The 22,271-nt window shown below is 40.9% G+C and overlaps 1 protein-coding gene across 1 annotated transcript in view; it reads right to left on the minus strand.

Annotated features, from left to right (window-relative positions):
* Nucleotides 1-22,271, minus strand: part of NDUFA10 (NADH:ubiquinone oxidoreductase subunit A10) — a 43,304-nt gene that overhangs the window by 13,262 nt on the left and 7,771 nt on the right. Inside the window, exons 6-9 of the mRNA XM_069782195.1 lie at nt 20,485-20,564; nt 16,561-16,615; nt 9,427-9,512; nt 1,100-1,208 (exon numbers count right to left, since the gene is read on the minus strand). Of these exons, the coding sequence (XP_069638296.1) occupies nt 1,100-1,208; nt 9,427-9,512; nt 16,561-16,615; nt 20,485-20,564 (330 nt within the window). The remainder of the gene's footprint in view (nt 1-1,099; nt 1,209-9,426; nt 9,513-16,560; nt 16,616-20,484; nt 20,565-22,271) is intronic.

A 22,271-nucleotide genomic window follows, 5' to 3' on the forward strand; every position in this document is an offset into this window, starting at 1 on the left:
CCACTACATAGTTAGCTGAGGAGGAACAAATTACATTGAATATTCACAGGGACTTCTGAACTGACTATTCCAGAAGAAAACATTGGTAGTTCAGAGTTTCCAAACAAGTCCACAAACCTGTAGCTTACATTTTAATTTCAGTAAGAGACTGTATACTACCAGGACCAGAAAAACGATAGTGTTTTGACTATGAAAATAATTGTTTACAACAATTTATATAGAACTTCCTTCCTTTGTCTTCAGTGATTGCTTGAAAACAATGGCAGTGAAGATTTCCACCCAACTTTAAAACATACCATCGCCTGTAACTTCAGTTTGTCTAATCAGTATTAAGTATCATCAGTTCCACAATTTCTCTAATGAGAATTTACAATACCTGGGCCTTAGGAAAATACCATGTGGTGCAAGAGCACCCCATGCCAGCTAAATAACAATAGGCGATAGGGCAAAGGGCTAAGTCAACTGGAAGCCGTTGTCTCCAGAATCAGAAAGGCAAGCAGCTAATTAAAACATTGTGTGGGAGCCTGCATGAGGTGTAAGAGAGCGCTGGGCCACAACAGGCTTTGGATGTGTGCCCATGTACAGAAACACACTATTTAAAGCAACAACAGTTTTGAGAAGCAATGTAACATTCATACCTCCTCAGCCTACTCTAGAAAAAACACCCCCTCCCTCAGCATTTTATAAGCGGTCTTCTTTATAGAAGTCACCATGGGTTTCCAATTTTCTTGTTTGACTCAAAGGATTATTTTAGATTTCAGAGGTCAGAGACTAATCGGGGCAGGAGAAACAAAAACAAATGAAAACCACTTATCCTTTAGTCCACATCTAAAGATCAAAAAAGAAAATCGGCTTACAAAACAAACCATTTGCTTCATAATTCCTCTTGTGGGGAAGCTAGACTTCAAAAAAAGGTGGGGATCTGGGCGAAATCCAGAACTTACTCTTAGAAATATGCATCCCTGTGCACAAGATTGACACCTGGCTGTGCACGAGATTGACACCTGGCTGTGCACAGGACAGTTATGAATGCACTTACAGCTTGGCAGGGACACCTGCCTGGCTATCATACAACTGCTCCCCTTCCAGTATTACTTACCGATCGATACTCATAATAGATTTTATCATATTCACTGCCTCCAATTGTGATTTCTGGAATGAAGCGAGGGATGGCTACAGGATCCAGCACTCCATCTTTGTCCTGAACACTGAGGGGAAAGGAAGAATGAAAAGAAAGAAAAAGTAGCAGTTAGTCCACATCCTGCCCCAGAGACAGCAACATCAGTTCTGAGTTTGACCAAATATTAAAGAACTACTTTTCTGTTAAATAATACTTCCACAGGTTTTGGCTATTTTCCGGTTATGATGAATACAAAGCCCTTTTCTTCACACAGCTATTTTGTTTTTTCCCCTCGCCCTTGCTTCCAGTTTGCTCCTGCTCCAACCTGTCCCTGCTTCTCCATTCCCTCCCCTAGGTTTTTCCTCCCTGGACATGCTCTGTCATCCCTGGGAGCCTTCTCCATAAAGCACCTCTAGCTTTTTGCTTTCCTACCTAAGCAAGGTAAAACCAGTGGTTTTATCGATTCCCACACACTATCTTGCTATGTCAACTTCATTTAATTGCCTCCTGTTCAATTAGTTTTCAAAAATGAACCCTTACAAAGATTAAAGTAAGGTGGTGCTCTTCTCCAAATTCCCATCTAAACAGACTGACACTGAAGCAATCACAGGGTTTGGAAGCAGGCAGTGCCTCTAGCATCCTGCCTGGGAGTAACCAGGGGAAGCTTGCTGCAGCAACTCTAACAACAGATACCAAGAATCATCAAAAATCCACACTGCACAGCACCAGCACTTTCAAATACCCCAAATTTAAAATGTCTGAGAAACTGCTAGAAAGCCACCTTCTACATACTGGTATTATACATAGACCAACAGTGCCACCTATATGTATTTGGGGAAAAATAAATCCATTTGCAGTGGACAGTGACCAAATTCTAAATTCAACAATTGAAACTCTGCAAATTGTTTTTTTTTCAGTGAATTGCATTTCTTTACAAATATTTACATACACATAAAGCATATGCCCTGAGCAAAGCAAAGTTAATCATCTTTAAGCAATTAATTTTTTTCCCTAATCATAAATTTTGGGATCTTACCTCACAGCACTGAACAGTTTAAACAAGTAAACTAGTCTGCTAATGTATCCTGACATGCACACAGTAAATTATCCTACTACAGACAAGTTAGTAAGGAAATATAATAATCTAGTAAAAGTTGAGATAGGAGAAGGTAAGGATAAATGCCCTTTTGCAAGACAAGGATGAACACCAAAGATGCTTCCTATACACCACTACATTATGTCTTCACATACATTAAATGTATATTTCACATGCTAGAAGCCAGGAAAATAAGTCCTCCTTTGCCTCCTCACCAACACAACAAGAGCTATTTTCATGACATGCTAGCACCGGCCCTCCCCTGGGCCACTCCCAGCCTTCTCACTCCAGGACAGCCTGGAATAACCGAGCTGGGATGGAAGAGCTTGCCCAAAAGGGTGATTTGACAATGCAACTGGTTTTATTTCTGAATCCCAGCGTGCTTCAGGAAGAGCACCTTTGCACCTGCTATGTCTCCTCTCTTGGGGTTCTGTGAGAAGGAATCAGCTCTAATACCCACTGCTAATTAACCCCAAACTAAATAAAGAGACCCCAGCAGAAAGCAGCCTTTCAGGTACCAGCTCTTCATTCCTCAAGTACAGCCCATCCTGCAACCACACTTGTAATGAGTACCAACGCTACGAGCTTTAATCTGCATTTTAATCTGCATTCTCTTGTGCAGAGAGCAGAGAAGCTAAGAATTTTGATTTGAACAAGACCACGTGCAGGCACTGTTTAAAGACCTTGCTGAGCTCAGGCTTAACAGCACAGGTGGTGGAAGATCCACTAAATACATCAGTGAATAAACATCGCCATCCCTTCTTCCCACAGAAATGGGAGAGTCCGCTCTTTGCCAAGTAGCAGCAGATGTTCTGGACCTTACAAGTCTGTAGGAGAAAGCAGATAAAATTTGTCCAGGCATATGTGAAGTATAACTTGACACACATAAAGCAAGTCCAGTAGTCAACCAGTCTGCAGTTACTCCACTCCTTCATGAATCTCAGCCAAATGGCAATTACAGAGGACAACTCCCAGGCACAATTTATTTTAGTCAGTGGCCAAGACAGAAAACCTACTGCTCTTAAAACTTCTTTGCTCTCACAACCACTGCCTCCAAAGAAACCGCTGCACAACAAAAAAACACAAACCTAATGCTACCAAAGATGGCTTCTCCAGCTTCAGCTCTGCACCTTAAGAAATAACTTTGAATACTAACTAAAAGCACCACCCAAAGACACCTGCCACAACAATGTCTTTAACCACAAAACCACATTCGCTTGCCAGAACTAATTCACTGCTCAGCAGGAAGCATTTAAAGACACCTTTTATGTTTCCTTAGTTTTCTCTCTCTCCCCCAGCACAAAATTATCACTATTTATTATTTTCTGGCACTTAACCATGTTTTCTTGAAGCAGCTTTCATCATGCAGTAGCACAGCTTCCCAGAGTGTGCTTTACCTACCCATAAGATTATGCAACATTTCAAACCTAACAGAGTATTCAAGTGACTGCATGGTCCTAATACTGTAGGAACATCAGATTTTTAGCTCACCATCACTGCAACCATACATAACCCTGTTAGCTAGAGCTCTTCCCATTGCTATACAGGAATCACACTTGCAAGTACGTTACAGCAACGGGTAGCTCATCTCTTCTCCAAAAGCACCTATTACACACCTGCTTCACACATTATGTCCAGTACAACACGCACAACCAGGTACTGAGGAATTGGTACTAACGCATTCCTGCCTCTCTTCAGAGGATGTCCTGTTTCCCTTACAGGCAGCTTACAACAAGGATACACAAATTTTATAGGGAACCTGCAGAAACCTGATGACTCACAAGTATTACAAGCCATCCTGAAGTTAGTGCAGCTCTTTCATCAGCTGGATATACTTTCTAGAACTTCTGTTTCCAGGACCTTAGCTTTTTTTTCCCCACCTCTGTATAAAACAGAGTCCCAAGATGGCCTATCACAATGAACATTAGAAAGTCTTATGAACGTATTTGCTAAAGGTGCAATATAGGGTAAAGGAAGTAGACTGGAAGAAAAATAAACCAGTCAACCAAACAAAAACCCCAGTTTGCATAGCCTGCGCCATGATTTCTCAACAACTGATGTTGACATAGTCAAAAACTGAAGTGACAATATACACAGTATTAGAAAACTGCACTTCCTACCTAAAAGCATTCACTGGTCTAAGAGGCTTAGAGCCAGCAACACAAAGCATATCAAGTTAATTCTGCGCTTAAACATGTTAAGTAACTTGAGAAATAGCAGGTAGATCCCACTGGAAAACAGAAGATATTCTCGCACACCTTGAAACTAGCTTCTCACCAACCAGTTATTGTGTTTCAGGTTTGAATCTGAGTGGGTGGCATTCATTCCTCTGCTCTTCACACCCTTATTACCTCGGCCAGGGCTCTGCAACCCCTGCTGCGGTTGGCTTCCCTGCCTCCCGGGGGTAGGGTACAACACGTGCGAGTGAGCCAGCAAGCGTGTGATACGCTCATGATTTTGCCCATGCTTGTGAGAGCAGGGGAAAGGAGAAATGCTCCTGACTCATGCCACAGGCACATAGAGCTGGGTGGGAGAGATGGTTCCTGCATCCAACTCTTGCCATACTGACCTCCTCTGTTTCTGCGCTCATTCAGCAGGCACACAGGACAGCCATGGGCTGTGCGTCCCCCCCAGATGTCTTTCCTTGCCCATATTCTCCAGAACTTAGTAAAGACAAGACAATGACATACAGACCTTCTGCCAAAGGGACTCCACCATTTGGTTAGGCAGAAAAAGTATGCCATGCCCAAGGTGAACCATGGCCACTCCCTTGGTGAGCAACAAACACTCACCATGAACATCAAGAAAGAAAAAAGAGCTTTCCAAGTAAAGCAGGTCTGCAAGAGAAGGTGAGAAGGTGCAACAACAGTTCTTCAAATCTATAAAAAGCTACTGCAAAGAGGAAACTACAAAGAACTATTTCAATTGAAGCAAGAGAAAAGTAAGGTGCTAAAGGAAGCAGTTTTTAATAGCGCCAGAAGTTTTACAATTAATGGTTTATGAGATTTTGGAGTCTTCATTACAAAAAGTTTCAAAAACAAGTCCAATACACCTCTTGCAAGCATTCCAATCCTGCTATTTGAAATCAAAGATAGACATTGAAACATGGAAACTTCTTCCCTTTGCTAAGCATGCTCAATTACACTGTGAAACAGAGCTGAAGGGTCACTCTCCCTCATTCACTCCCATGCTTCATTGTTGCAACATTTCATTTAACCAGAGCAAGATGTACAGAAAAGAAATAGGAGCCAAGCTCTGGGGTTAGGAAAAACTCCAAGAAGCTAAACAAATGTTAAGAGAACTTAGAAATTACTAGTCACTGCACATACACGGTCCTTCAGTAACAACTTCAAAATATATGTCTCATGTCCTGCCAAGTACAATACTGGAGGATTTACTACACAGGGTTTGTGGCACACTAATAGTTATTAATGAACAAAACTGAACAGATGAGAGTGGCAAACTATTTCATGGCTAGATTGTTTCCAAATGTAAATAGATCCCCTTTTCATCAAGATAAAACAAATGCCTTTTTTTTAAATGAAATTAGTGGTGGCTGAAAAAAGCCAAAGATTTGTCCATACAAAATATGTTCTACTCTAGCAAATTCTGAAGGAGCTGCAGGGATGTAACAGATTTAACTGTGGACTTGTCTGATGAAACAAGTCAAATGCAGTAAGCTCCACCCACCAGCTGGTAAAGCAACACAGGCAATGTTACACAAGCTACAGCTGTTCATTCCAAAACATTGTTTATTTTGCAATGCATGTAGACAGTCACACGATTTCACTGGGAAGGGCACAGATAAAAACATGCTTGAGACAGTGCAGTGGCAACAGAGGAACTCCTTGAGACATTTCAAAAAGCCAGCAGAATGGTTTCTGTTGGGCTCAGCACCTGGAGAGGAAGGAAGGGTGTAAAGAGCATCCTCTCGGAGATCCCTCCAGCTTACATACACAAATATACACATTTTTAACCTTTTACCAAGACATGCCTCAGTCCCACAAGCACACTACTCTATTAGGGCAAGGGAAAGAGCATTCAAGGGCAAGGCAGGGAGATAAAAGGTATCATTATGCAACTGATTTTATACAGGTACGGCTCACTGGTTTGATTAGCTTACTTATTTGCATTACCAAAGTAGTCAGAGGCCCTGCTGGGATTTCTGTGCATTAGACCCGATATACGTGCAATGAAAAAGTTATCCTCACCCCTGCTCATCAGTCCCCTTCCCCCAGACGCGCTGGTACAAGCTGAAGGTGGAGGAGGTAAAACTGCCAACAGCCCACTCAGCACCAGACCAGGATTACACCTGCTACACCCTACCTCCCGCCGCGGTGCCTGGTCCGAGCGTGCTGCCCCTCTGACAGCATCAGATCTGAAACAGCCCAAGTCAGAATCAGTGGGCTGTGCAAAATGCTGGGAGGTCAGCAAAGGAAGCAATTGCAGATGGAAAAACAGACAAATACCTGCTTCGGCCTTCCAGAAACACCCACGAGAGGGCAGCATGTGCCAGCATATGGAACAGGCAGCCCATCAGGAACGTGCTAAAACACTCTTTCCAAAGGGAAAAATTACTGTAGGCATGGGACACCTGAAAATCTGCAGAAGGTTGGGTACCACAAGCTCTTTTCTACTTGGGCATTGGAAAAAGCGAGGAAAGCATCAGCTTTAACATTCATGAACTAACACCTGAGTTTGGCATTTGATGCTCCGGGACACAATTCCAACACTGCAGACGTGCAGCAGAATCGCTGCAGCGTTTGGTTGGTCCTTACACATTTGTCCTCTGTCTGGCACTGGGCCTGACATGTTTTCATGAGTGAAGTTTGTGCAAGCTGTGATGGGAGACTCACGTCTGTCCCACACTTCTGGAGTTAACATGAGAAAAGATTATGTCCAAACCTACACATTTTTATAAAAAGTTATAAAGGTGCTTTTCCCAGGCTGCCCAACATATTGCCCACAATCTCCTCATTCAGCTGAGCAAGGCTCAAAACTGGCATAGGATCTGTTGTTACACATTTGATCAATGCCCTAATACCCCTGCACCAAATGAAGATTCAAAGCAAACACCAAGCACATTCATCAGATGTCCAAATACAAATGCTATCTTGACAATGCTATGCTGAAGGCAAGGGGAAACAGCAAAACTCAAACCACGAGAACATTTAAATTAGCAGTTTGTTGCATTGTAAGATCTCAAAACAGCCACACGCTGCCATTAGAAGAAATAATTTCATATTATCTACAATGACAGGAGCCTTGTACAGGAGATTCTTTCAGCCTTCCCCAGGGTTCAATGAAAAATTGAGTCCTTAACAATGCAATTTATTCCCTTCCACAGCTGTGAAGTAGAATTTCCATACAATATCGTAATATACTGCTCTTTAATTGTATGCTTTCCTTTAACTCCCTCCTACACTCTGCAATTAATAATCACTTCTTAGTACCTGTACCAGTGTGAAGCTATAGGAAAACAAGCAACTTGACTATAAAGAAATATAATTTTGATAGTTTTACAGGGTCTAAGTTACCAAATGCTATCCTTTAATTACTACACAAAGAAACCCCTTCTTAGATACTGGAAGGGCACCCGAATCATGACTTCTTTCTCTTAGACACCAACGAACACTGCTCTTCTGCAATCTGTCTTCAGGGCCATAGAAAAGGAACATTATCTCTAATTTTAGGAGGCATTTGAAGTTAACAGAACAGAAAAGTAAAAGGAAAAGAATAGAGGCCTGCAAAACAGTTAAACTTACTACTCCGATGCCTGTCACAATAAAGACAGAAATTCAAAGGCAGATACTCAATTTAAAAAAATCCCTGTGTTTCTATTAACCTGTGAGATAACCAGAAATTAATATGAAAAGAATAGAATTCTTAAATTTTGTTTTTAAAAATGTAGTAACTATACTGCACTTGCTACCTGCACATTCAGTCTAAAGATTAAGTTCTAGCAAAATGGGAAGCCTGTCTCACTTCAGTGCAAGGTTACCTCTATTAATAGTCTTACAAGTGTAGATCTTACAAGTGTAGATATATTCTTTATACATGGTTATCCAGAGCACATTTTGTTGATCAACATGACTTCAGAATGGCACTCCTGATGCTTCATCTGTACCATATGGATAAAAGTGTAGGTCTGATCTCACGTCCTTACATACACGTCAATGGTTTGGTTTAACATATTTTGGAGTTTGGAGGGCTACCTCTCTTTTCAGCATTGCTCTGGGGACACATGCAGCCCCACCAGTAGCACTCCACAGCTGAATTGAAAGACAGATAACCATGGAGTACTTGCAAAGAGTTATTATAATCAAATTTGATTCTATTCCAGCAAGGCACTTGCCACTATCTATGGAGAGATGTGATCTCTTCACATCTAACTAGACAGAAGGATCTTTAACAAAAAAAAAACCCCACCACAACAAAAACCCACCCTTAAGCTGCTGTACTTTACAATCCCCCTTGTTATTATGGAGAATGAACAATGGAACTGCAATGCTTCATTCCATGAATTAGGATTAAAGCTTCTACTTAGGATTATTTACTGGGAGTCAGAGGAAAGGAGGAAAAAAGGACTTATTGAGCCGTCACCCAAGTTTGCTTCATTCCTTTCCCCCCTCCATACTCTGTTCAGCCAGCTTCCTGACTGCTGGAAAGATAATTTAAAAGCAGACAGCATAAGAAGTTAGTCTAGTTTTAGAAAAAACACTAAACACAGCCAACCTAAACAGCACCACATATAAAACATGCTACAAGGTTGCTCTGTCAACAAGCTTTGTTGAAGGATGTCACGCTGCCAGGGCAGCGCAGAAACCACCACACCAACCGCATAAATGCTCTGTTTTAAAATTAAATGTTTTTGGGTGATCACCCAGGAACAGAAGCGCTCACAAAAATACCTTCCTAAGGGCCACAGGTCACAGCACTTAGGAAATGCCTGGAGAGTTCTTATCCTTCATTAGTGGAATGGGATCTACTCATCTGGAGTCTCTCGTCTAATCAATTATCATCAGCAGCAAAATGCCACACCATATTACAGTGCCAAGCACCGACATTACAAAAGCCTGCTATTGCTGCTGACTTCTGACAAAAAAAAAGTCAGAGTGCAAATATAAACGTATTTGCACTTTGAAAACTCAAGGCTTTAACATCAGATCTCAGGGGAAAATGTTCAGTTACTGGAAGACATCATACTTACTAAAGTCTCAAATGATGGAAAGAAACATCATCCTGCTCCAGCCATGGCCCCTTGTCAAACTTAAGGTACTCAATGTCTTCAGTTACCTGGAATCAGAAGATAAAAATCACACTAAGAGGTGGTTTGACCAGAACATCCAAAAATCAACGAACATGCCCCCCAAATCAATAAAACGATCAAAATATATTATTAAACAAGTCACCCAGCAAAAAGGCTTCACTGCTAAAGCTGTATTAACAATACAAATTGTTAGAGCTAACAAATCATCTCCCAGTCATATTTCTTCTGGAGGTCGTAGCCCTACCATAAGCACTGGGCAGACACATGGGGGCCAGCTCTAAAGTTCCTGGTGCTTTTAGCCTTGGTGAGCAGAGGATGGCAGGGAATACATCGGCTGAGAAGTGCTTTATTTCCAAATTCTTAACTGATCCAAGACACTCTTCCTCAACCTGCCATTGGGGCTGAAAGGAAGCAAAGAAGGTACAACCCCACCTCTAAGGTAGAATCAGGAAGAAACAGAAGTAAGTCTAAATTTAACTCCCTGTTGTTGCAAACAAAAACCATCATGCTACATAGGAAGCTCCCCCCCCCCCCAAAAAAAAAGGCTCAGTGGCATACTGACTGAGACAGGTTGAAGAGCAATTATGGCAATTGTCTCTCAGTGTTGCTGTGTGTGGTTCACATCACAGAAACCGAGGCATGTTTACACTTGGAGTAGCCATACTGACGGAAGTCCAAAGGCTCACAATTTCATCGGTCATCAGGACCTACCCATGCATGCATGCACCCCAAGCAGAAAGGAAAGGTAAAACTCACAGCTGAGCACCCGGAACCATTCAAACAAGTAACACCAGCTCAGCAAATAATTCTTTCAGCATCCCCAAACTTATCAATCCCATATTTGAGCTTCACTTGCAGCCTGGCTCCACCAGAAAACAGATCTTTGCTGGTCCACTGGGTAATTGCTTAACACAAGCCTGAGGTTATCACACCCGACTGACTAGGTCTGAAGGAAACCTGAACTAGTGTCGGGAGGACACACTTAAGGTTCAGGATGAGGTGGAGATAGTACCTTGATGCAACTTGGGAAGGAGTGGATTGTTAAAGCTCCAAACACCACTTTTCAGAGGCCTCTTCCAGAAGGAAAGGATAAAGCTGTGAGGTCAGGACCAAAATCCTGATGACACATTGTCAATCCATTGACATCAAGTAAGCAGATGCCAGTAATAAAGTGAGTGATAGAATAATAAAAGAAAAATGCTTCTATTCTTTATTGTACATTAAATCCACTATAATTATTCCCTGCAATCACAACAAACACTAAATCCCATCTATTACCACTTAAAAGGCAATAGCAAAGTGCTATTACAAAGTAGTTTTGACTATAAAGGTCCACTCTATTACCAGTATTATGTTTTTATGGTACAAAATAATGACTTAGAGATATGACTGCATGATCATTCTCCTTGAGGCATTTACATTTCTTAAAGACTAATTTTGCTGATAAAGACGTAAAAAATACAGTTGACATGACATCACCAAAGCATATTTAAAACTTCAAGCAAGTTTAGATGCTCTTTAACCATTCCTGATCTCTTACAAAGAGACAAAGTTGGCAAGCCAGATAATGTAGCTGAGAGCATGAGAAACCTACTTTTCACATAAAGAAAAAAGCCAAGAAATCCACCTTTTGATGCAAAAACGTTCCAGTCCTCAAAAAACACTACAGAAAACTGCACCACATACATTTAGAAGAGTTTTCAAAATTTTACTTAGAAACTGCTTCTTCCTACCAAAGTGCTGTAACATAACTCCCCAAGACAAGCATTTAAAGATGTAAAGAGAAAGAAAGGTATATGTAAGTTAGTTAAAATATCCATTATCTATTTTAATTATTTAATTTAAAAGCTGAACCTTCACCATACTTCCCATTAGCTATGCAAAAGCAATTACTTCCCTACCCCACAGCAAAGCTTTGGAAACTCCCCGCTACGGCTGATGACAGGACTAAGAATAGAGTTGCTAACAATAGGGCTCAGAATATGTTGCAGGGAAAAAGAAATCTGTATCCAAATTAGTTTTGCACACTCTTATTATCATATCAGAAGATATCTCTCCCAGCAGCTCCTTAACAATGGTATCAGCCTCCCAACCAGGCTAGAACAGCAGCTCTTTAATTTATAAGGAATGCCCTGGCACCCCCTGGGAATTAGCAGCAAATGAATGATTTAAACCTGACTGCAGCACAACTTGTAATAATATCCAGGAGAGATCAGGTCTTAATATATTGCAGAGCATAGCAGGATTTAGAAAAAATGGTTTCAATAATGAGACCCCTTACCATAATCTTTGCAACTAAGCCAATACGAACAGCTTACAATTTCTAAGCTTGTTTCACAGTGATTTGGTGATTGCTGCTGTTGGAAGACTTGAGGGGGTGGCAGGCAGTAGAAGGTGACACTGTTCCTATTCATATCATTTCTGGGGACAAAGACACCAAACCCCAATAGGTTGCGCTGTCAGCTGACTTCTCCCCAAACTCCTTCCTCGTAGGTCTTTCCTTTAAGCAAGAGACGGACACAAGAAGCAATGCAGTCTACAACCCCACAGAGTTCAGACCACAGCTTGCAGGAAGGAGCTCAGCCCACATACAGCACCTACAACTGAAAAATTCATGCAGGCTAGCCCTGGAGCCTTTCACTTCTGCACTTGCAAAGGGCACAGCACAAAGTTGGTCAGTCAGCAGCCTCCCATCTTCACCATCTTCTCCATTTAACACAAGCTGGTGACATTGAATAAAACTGATACGTAATACAAAACACTATCCACAAGCACAGAGGAATTAAAACAATTTTGGTTAAGTTTTTAAGTTATTTCCTTTCTACTCCCACCTCTTTTTTAATATCCAAGGCTTTTAAAAAAATAATTACACAAACCTATAGATAACTTTTTATTCCCAGTTTCATCCTCATGTAAAAGCAGCCTTAAACACCCTAATGAAGCTCATTTAGGCACTTACTACTCCTTTAGCAACTACAACCAATGTTAATTACAGTAAGAAACCCCGACTGATCTTTTAAAAAAAAAAAACCAACCACCACACTTCAGAAACAAGTCATTTCTAACTTCTGTATGTCTGCTATAAGCAAATCAAAAGTCATTAAAGTATAAGGTCACCAAAAAATTAAGCTCCAAATCACATAGCAAATAATCTGTAGACTGAAGCTAGCTAACAGTTAAACATTGCTATCTATCAACAGGATACACCTGTGTAAACAAACATCCTACAAGCCAAAGCCAAATCCCTCCTGCCAACACTTATTTCCAAATTTCAACTATTTCATTCCAAAGGTAACATAAATCTGAACAGAAGGGAAAAAAACCCAACATTATCCTTTGAAGTGGAAAGAGTACCAATCTCTATAGCTAACATCTAACAATGAAAATGATACCATCTTGTACTTTGACTTCAAAATAATAATAATCCTTCCTCTAGTCCAGATTTGTCCAACCAAATTAAGAACTACATCAGTGCATACTGATGACCTTATGTACAGTGATGACCCAAGATTGCTGAGCGTGGTAGACTCTTTACTTGAGCAATAAGAGCTTTAGATTGACTTTAAACCCTGATTTAAAAGATTAAAATAAAATCTCTAGCAATGGGGTTTACTACAAAAAAAATCTAGGGAGGAAACAAACTGCTTTATTCTGACCACTTCAAGACATGATCAGAGAGAACAAAGGGAAGAAAACAAGCAAATAACCCCCCCCCCCAACTTTCTCTTATTTCTTCTACCAAACATCTGGGGCTACCTTCTTGATTGAAACACCATGGTTCTCAAATCTTATCCTTTCTTTTATGTTATCTGGAAAAAAACTAACTATAATTGCTCTATGTTCTCATCCACACTCTGACCTTGGTTTTTTGTTCATTTCAGCTTCTTCCCATTTCATTATTTTTGTCCTTCAAAAAAAAAAAAAAACAAACAAACAAACACAAAACCTAAAAATATGTCAGAGAACATATTATTCCTGGGATGCTGATCCTTCTTGCCACAGAAGTTGCTTCTCACTGCGAAGCTGAACCTTCACTGTGGCTGCAGGCGTGTGAACTTTGACAAGGAATGCCTTTCAGCTGCTATATGCCTTACCTACCCCAGAAGCAAGGGCACCCCTACCGTGCTAGCACTAAACCAATACTTTATTTTTTATGCACATAAGAACAATGAAGCTGCGCTCTCGCTTTTTCACAGGGGTACTTCACAAGACTGAAACCTCAAAGATTCAAGAGCTATTTGGAAACAGTAACTTCAGGACTAAGACAAAATGTGAAGGTTTACCCTCTTCAGTCATTTTTTCCCTTCTTGAAAATGATACAGACAAATTCATGTCAGAATTGTCAGCTGGTAAAGGTTGCAGGTAGCTACCTGAATGAACACTGTTGATCTCAGATCAAAGGGAAAGGCCTTTGCGTTTTTTGAAGTTTCCAAAAACACCTCATTTTCAGAAATTTTAGAAATTTTGCAGTACTCCAAATGCAAGCAGTTGCCTCACTGAAGTGATTTCACAGTGAACTTATATTTACCTGCTGCTACACTGAAGCCACCAGCCCTTTCTGTGGGTATAAACTCAAACTGCATGACAAGTCTACTGGTTAGTAATGATAACTTCTTATAAAGTGCATGAGTGTCCAGAAATCCAGCTACAACAGGGCAGGACTCAAAATGTAGCACACAACCATATTCTCATAAAGGGAACTAAAAGGCTTAGAAATGCACAGCAATGCTGCTAACAGGGGTTAAATTTTTAGGACCAGGAAAGTCCTTATCAGTATTTTCTGCTTCACAAAGCTTTTGCATGGGAACACGAGGATATTAGATGCAGGCTATTGTCACGCATGATGCCAACTAGAATCCACACTTTGTTCCTCCAAACAAAGTCGGGCTTAAGAGAGGAGAGTTTACCGCAGACTTCCAACTGAAACAGATTAATCACCAAATCCAGCAGCAGGAACCAAGCTCAAAGATCCAGGAGATCCTTGCTCCCAGGATTGCTCTCAGTTTTTTGGAAAAAAACTCCTCCCAGTTTTATTGTTAACCATGACTGACATTACATGGTGTGGAATATCCCTTTGGTCAGGTGTCCCAGCTGTTTCCCCTCCAAAACCTCTGCACACCCCTAGCCTAATCACAGGGGGCAGAGTGAGAAACAGACAGTCTTGACACCATGCAAGCACTGCTCAGCAATAGCTAAAATACCAGTGCATTATTAACACTGTTTTGGTCAGATCTAAAGCACAGCACCATATGGGCTCTTGCAAAGAAAATTAACTTGATCCCAGTCAAACCCAGTCAACACTTAGAAATGTTCAAATATGCCTTTTTTTTCTTTTTTTTTTTTTTTTAAAAACTCCACGAAGGCAGTAAGCAGTCAGAAACCTCCCTTGCTACGAATTCCAAAGCTGGGCTTAAGGATCTTTAGTTAAGCACTGACTTGGAGGCTTAGCTAGGAAAGCCTCTAAGACATGTCCCATGGCAAGCTGGAAGTGCCCCCACAAAACTACACACAAACCTCTGCAGCAAGATGGCCTGCTACCAGCTGAATGTCATACATAGCGCAGGTGGGTGGACACGTGCTGGTATACTAAAGCAAATGTTGTTTGCCTTTTGCATCTGATTTGGGAAAGCCTGTTACACCTTCCCAACCTTATCCCCTTCCCAAACTAGTACGTTTTCCATCTCAGAGTAATCAACCTGCCACTTCTCTGTTCCCAGCTGATTTAGGAATTAATCACGTAACTGCTGTGCAAAGGTCTAGACCTATTTCCTAAAGCAAAAAGCAATATAACCAGCCTCATATTTCTTTTCCCCTCCAACAGAGGAAAGGAGAGCATTACGCAGCCTCTAGAAGGATTATCAGAGCTTTCAAACAAGAAACACAGAGGATGAAAATATTAAAATCAGCAAGACATATCTGAAAAGATATAGTGCAGCCGAGATCCTTATCGCTATCACAGAATTCAAGTGAGCTTTGAAGGATTCACTGTGTAACTTTCATCCCTAGAACTGAAATGGGCCCACTACAAACCTGTCCAGAATTACAAAACGCTTGTTGCTCTTCTCAGCTGGGGACAGCAGCTACAGAGAAAAGTTAACAATGCGGAAGCAGAAGGCTTCTGTTATCCCACTAGTAGCCCTCCATGAGCAAGAATGTTTGCTGAAATAAGGCAAATACATTATACCTACTCCAAAAAATAACACAGTGGAGTAGGAGGAAGCAGTGATCTCACCTTAATCCTGTCACAGGATAAAAGATGGCTTATTTCTAGCAATGAGAAGGCAATTTATCTGGCTTGGTCCAGGGCTAACATGTCTGGCAAAACCATTTGGAGAAAAAACTGCAGTTTAGATACCACATGCTAGCCAATACAGATGAATAACCCAGGGTAACAGCCTTTGGTTGCTATAACCAAATAACAACAAGCTTTTAGAAAACAACAGCTATTTTAATCACATAGGAACCTGTGCACCATCCTGGATCACAGGAAGCTGCAAAATGGCAAATGCCAACAGAGAGAGACCTTATACTGGTAAGGTCTCAGCTGAATGCTGGGGGTGACTTAGCTCTTGGTTAATTAGTCATTAGTTCCCAAACTGAGCTATGCAGAGCCTTGCCCATCCCACCAGCCACTTCAAACAGGGATGCTGACTGAACAGCCAAACATTGTACAGCCCAGCAGGGACTCAGAAAATGCTGCTTCCACCTCCCTCACAGGATTTGCTTGGAAAAATAAACCAAATTTGTAAACCCCTGGCATAAGTTACATCAGACAAAAGACACTAACAAAATTATTAGCGATAATCATGTGACCTAAAGGGGGTTTTGCTCGCTCAGCCAGCCAGGTATCTTGGCAAGAGGGATGGGGGATGAGATTTCCACTTTGACAAAACAACACTCACTTATCAAAATATTCTAGTACAGACCCAGCCCAGATCTTTTCCATAGCAACAAACACTAAATGCATTAAGTAGTTAACCAAGTTTATCTAGGACAACGTGTTCTCTTTACATTCCAGTCTTTGAAGTTTTTAAAAAAAAAAAAAAATCATGAACGTATGCAGCAAACTCTTACCTTCTCCACATCCTCTGCCTCAGTTGCTGTGTACTGCAGAACTTCACTGGTCTCGCTGCAAAGAGGAAAAAAATTGAATTCCCCCAATACAACTGCTCCACCCATCCTCTCCCCCCTGTTCCAAAATGAAGCAGAAATAAAAGTTAAAAGGCACAAACACAGAACCAGAATCTTTGCAATTTTTTAGAATGCTTACAGAGTTCTTCCAATAGAACTCCTATTAGACCTGTAAGTTGCTGCTTTCCTGGTGGAAAATTGTTTTTAAAGAGCAAATGGCCTGTGGGATCTAAATAGTTTCAGTTAAAAAAAAATCCCACCTATGAATTTGTTTCCATTTCATTAATGTGGACACTTGCCCCAATTACAATTTCCCAGTCTATTTGAAGCCAAGTGAAATTTTCAACCAGTCTAACCCAAAACTTCTGCAGACCTTCCTTTTTACAAGTACATTGATACCTGTGAGTAATTTTTAAGAGAAGAATACATTAATTCATTCTTATTTACTAAGACTGAGCTAACTAAACCAATACAACGCAGGCAGCAGGATCTGTAAGTATAAAAACATTTAAAACAGGTAGTAGCTTACTGGTTACAAGATTGTTTTCTTATTCATACAGCAGCCTTCATAGAAAAGTCACTTGCAGAGCTGGGCCACAAAAGGAATTCCTATATGAATATGGTTCACTACTACATACACAGAGCTGCCCTCAGTAACAGTTGTTCCCAAACCTGCTCCAGCTGCCCTGGTAGACCTTTCCTTTAGCTAACAAAAACTTAAGAGAAAACAAAATGGATGCCAAATGTGCACGGTATATCAAACAACACATAGCAAAGCTGAAGAGCATGGAGAAGAATTTACAGACTTTTTGCTTAGCACAACCACTTCCAAGTTTAATCAGGATAAAGGTTGGCAATCTAAGTTGTTCTAAGTAGTCACATTATTAAAATAATTTATAATTGCAGCAGTCCAAACTAGTTCCTGGTCTGCATTAACACTGGTCAGTCAAAACAGCTCTGGTAAAAAAAGTTCATATATAAAATGCCTTTTATTCCTACAAACCCCCAAGCTCTTACAGTCAGCCATTCAACTGGTGCTCATAGAAGGGAAAATACTTAAAGAGTTTGTTCTCAACTTGAGAACAAAGCAGAAAGCCTCACACAACTCTTCAGCCACAGAAAGAAAAGGCCTCCTTTCAAAGGGAGCTGCTGTGACAGTGTAGCATGCATACTCGCATCTTCAATATCAACTATCAGTAATCAAAGGGAGAGGTTAGACTTCATATATGCCAGAGGCAATTGCATTAACAACACAGATCAAATCACTTGATACTCTGCAGATTATTAGGGCTTTCATTAAGAGAAAACAGCTGCTCTGTGGAAGTAGTACTGGATATGAAAGAGAAGATTAGCAATCTTAGGGCTTTAGTCCAGGAAAAGAAAAACCAAACAAAAACCAAAAGCGGTCTGTTTGAAATCACAAGGTAGTACCTGCCACAGCACCAGGCTCACAAATCACTATCAAAAGACACATTAAAAAGACAATCATAAACATGTCAGACTAGAAAGGAAGCACCAATTTTAACATAGTCAAATATCCACTATAAAACACAGGACTTCAAGCAGTATCAAGTTGCTCCAATTAAATGGAACAAGATAACAGGAATTTTGCTAAGTAACAAACTACACTATTTTCCTCCTGCATTTCAAGAAAAGCAAGAGAACAAGCAAATATAAGCTGGAACATGGAAAGTATGCAGGAGTTGGTTCAACGGTCAACTCTTTTTAGCCTGTTTGAACCAGATTTTGGTCATCCTCAAGAGTTAGGGAATCAAATAATACTTAGTCTGCCTAGAGACTAATAGCCAGGCATGAATATAGTTCACTGCATCACTCTGCAAGCCAGTGAACAAAGACAGTTGAAGCTTCTGTATATTTATCCAATATACAAGCCATCAGCAAGGTCCAGAGATGTACAAAGCTGAAGTTTCACACATTCACAACTCCCCCACATCAAGGGGACAGAGACGTCCTTCTTCAGACCCGAGCACAAAGATTGATCTGACAAGCTATTGTAAGCCCATCTGCTGATGAGGATGCCAACCAGAGGGTGTTTGCTTAACAAGTGTACTGACCATGTACAGACAAAGGGGAAAGAGTTGAAATCACAGCAGGACCAGGTCTAGGATTTAGCCTCACTAAACACCACGGTATATTTCTGGGGCTCGATTTGATCCAAAGAACAAGCAGCATTTTTCTCCTCACCAGTAAATTCAAAACAGTTCTGCCCTCAGGGGGATGACAGTCCCAAGGCTTCCCACCCTCCCTCTCCATCCTTAGCCCCTGTTTCCTTCCGAGCGCCATGTGCTGGCTGCTAACCTGTGGGGGACGCACTGGGAGGCAACTGACCGTACATCGCACCATCAGCTTCTGCCCTGTATGAATGACAAGCTCAATATGAAGTTATTCAGTTCAATTGCTGACAGCACAATTACACTGATTTACCTTGCGAGATGGAGCAAGAAAGCAAGGGGAAACAAGCAGGCTACAATATACCTGAAGATCTACTTTGACTTAAACAGTCAGGTTCATCCACACACCGAACCTTGCATGATTAGATCGTTTTATGTAAAGTAGGCCTGGCTCTGTGACCTTTAAGAGTTTCCCCTTCCAGAAAGCTATCTGTTTATGAGGGACCAAGATTGCTTGCATTCATATGCTTTTAGATTTTTAAGACAGTTTGATTTTTGATAGACCTCTTCTATAAGAATTGGGACAGCTGGCAAACTGTAATAGTCTACTCATCTCAAGTTTACAGGGCACTCATTCTTGCTTCCCAGTTAGAGAAAGCCAGGGGAGCCCAGAGAAGAGCACCTTTAGACTCTCAGAGCTGGTAGCAGTGCACTCTTTAACAGCACCAACAAGTCCATCAAATCCTTTTCCAATGCAGAAGGCTGTCAGGTATATGCCTCATGAGGTGGAGAAACAGAAGCAGAAGAGGGAACAAGTCCTTACCCGAAAACCTCTTTCTCCTTTGATTTTGCATCACTATCAAGAAACTAGCCAAAGCTATGGCAACTGAAAGGTGGTTTTGAGAGAGAAAAATCCCAAACTTTCCAAAAAGGCCTGAGAAAAGTTTATATTGCATCACACGCTCCTCAAGTCATGCAAACACACACACACTGCTATAGCCATAGCATTCTGGACATCACTCCAAGAAAACACTCCAACCACTGTTGTGAGCTAACAGAAAGAGAAACAAAGGTGTCAACACCAACCACACAGAGCACTGTCAGAAGAGGGAGACAGAACTTGTTTTGCAGAGCAAACACAGACCAGATTTCTGCCGTTGCTGCTGAAGTGCTCTTAACTATGAACAAATTTATGCTTCCCTGTATCCAACTGCATGACAGCAAAGTTGCAATGCCCCAAGACAGCAGGATGAAAAAACCATACTGCAGATTGGGGCTCATTAGCTTTGCAACATTATTTGCAACATACTGTGGCAGGACTCCCTGACCTTAAAGGTCTTTTCCAATGTAAATGACTATGATTCCATGATATTAGATAGGTCAATTAATGAAGTCCAGTTAATTTACTATTGTACAACACTTCACCCACTCTTAATCTTTTCAGTCAAAAACCATTACTTTACAAAGCTTACACCTAAAAAGACTTCGTTTTTAGTTTTCCGACATTGTTACACTGACATCAGGCTTTTCAGATGCCAGACGTAACTACACACGAGTATACACAGTTAGTATGCCATGGATGCAATACTCCATTCATTAAGACATAATAGTGTACCATGTAGCACAAAGAGGATTTCTCACATGACATGGTTTTATTTGCTTATATTGGCAGAGATTTTAGGATCTGCACTCATTTTTACTCAAAAACTCAGACAAAACAGTTTGGTTTGCTAACCTGATCTCCGGTAAGAAAGTTTTCTTGTAAGCGTCCTCAATGTTCTGGAGATACAAAGCAGACACCTTTTTCTCATATGGCTAGAAACAAACAGAAAACAATATTGTGAAATGAGTTTTCTTTTCTTACCAACGTAGATTCCAGTCTAAGCAGAAGGCACTGTTATACCATCTGTCAAGAGCTCACTCTTGTATTAGCAGCCAAATATCCAGTGAACCACATACACATTAATGAAAATTTTAAGAATTAAGACAGTTGGAATGTTTAGAATTTCTTATGTGGCACTAAATATCTAGAGTACCCCAAGGAACAAGTCTGCATTAATCACTGCTTTACCATGTACTATTATGTCCATTGTTTAATAATTAGCCATATGAGTAAGATTCTTCTGATATGCTAGTGAATCTAGAAAGAAAGGGAAAAGCAGATTCAACAGAAGAATGTAAAAGCAAAATAAACTTTCTTGCAATTTATTTCAGTTTGTTACAGTAAACACCTTGTTTTCTCTGAGCTTGCATAAACTAAAAGTACCATACATCAACAGTCTCAAAAAGTTTAACTTTCCAAGGACTGATTAATCCTAGCTACCTGCATAATCATCTAAAAAAAAAGGATAATCATAGAACAGATTGTCCAAGTCTGCCTTTTCAATGACAAGGCCAATGTGCACCCACTTCTCCAGTTTCAGACACGTGCACAAGCGACCACCCACTCCAAAAATCTTTCTTTGAGATTTCATGGCTATTATACCCGCTGTTACACAGTTCGCCACCAGCAGCATCTGCCACACGGTGTACTTTAATGCCAGATTTGCAAAATGCCATGCATTTCTCCAATCTACCAAGTGTTCCTTCAATTCTAAAATTAAATTACATTTCCTGCTTGAAATGTTCATCCAAGCTGCCCATTATGTTGGAAGGATCTATGTCTCTGCTAGTTGGGCTCACTGGAGGGCTTTTCTTTTTCCAGTGCCCTACAACAACAGCATGCTGAGTACCAATCAAACACTACATGCACCAGGAAGGCAGAAGTTCCAAAAATACCATCCCCAAACAAGCACTAGCGTTCACCAGTGCCACTGCCCCAGGGAAGTTACCAGTTACAGCAGCAATTTCTGCTACGTCTCAAAAATGCCATGGACCTTTATGCTCACAAGGGCAAAGAACTCACAGGTTCCCACAATACATTAAGAAGCTTCTAATTCTGTCACTGAAATTGCTAAAACAAAAAAGCTATGGTTTTCCTATACAAAAGAATCTTGTTCGTTGAAGCGCAGAAGCACGTTCAGTCATGGCCTAAACTGCTGGAGGGCAGAAGGGGAGAGTCACTTGACCAGTAGACTAAGCAAGCCAGGCCACAGAGATCACGAAGCAGCAAGGGCAGCCTTCCATTTACTGCTCTGAAGTCACTTCCCTTCGGCAATCATCATTCTCCCTCTTAAATGAGCAGGAAACTGCAAAACGAAATGCTGCGAGATCACCCTAGCACACTAACATACACATACATGCTCCAAGAAGCAAGCGTTGCCAAGCATTTAAGAGACCCGAGAATTTTTTAGTAATAAATCCAAGTTTTCTTTGAATCTGTCAGGCTTTCCACAGTTAGATACTTCACTTGCCTACAATTTCCCTCAGCCTTTGAACAAGGTACCAGGTAAACACCATTTAATCCTTGTAACACATCTGAGAACAGTTACAAACACATGTCCAAATATCACAGGAGGGGGAAGAACTCAAACCAAAAACCTTATTTAGATTAGTCATTATATTAAAAAAACTCTACAGCTT

This window comes from Haliaeetus albicilla, chromosome 4 (assembly GCF_947461875.1).
Source record: "Haliaeetus albicilla chromosome 4, bHalAlb1.1, whole genome shotgun sequence".
In the NCBI taxonomy this organism is placed as follows: domain Eukaryota; kingdom Metazoa; phylum Chordata; class Aves; order Accipitriformes; family Accipitridae; genus Haliaeetus; species Haliaeetus albicilla.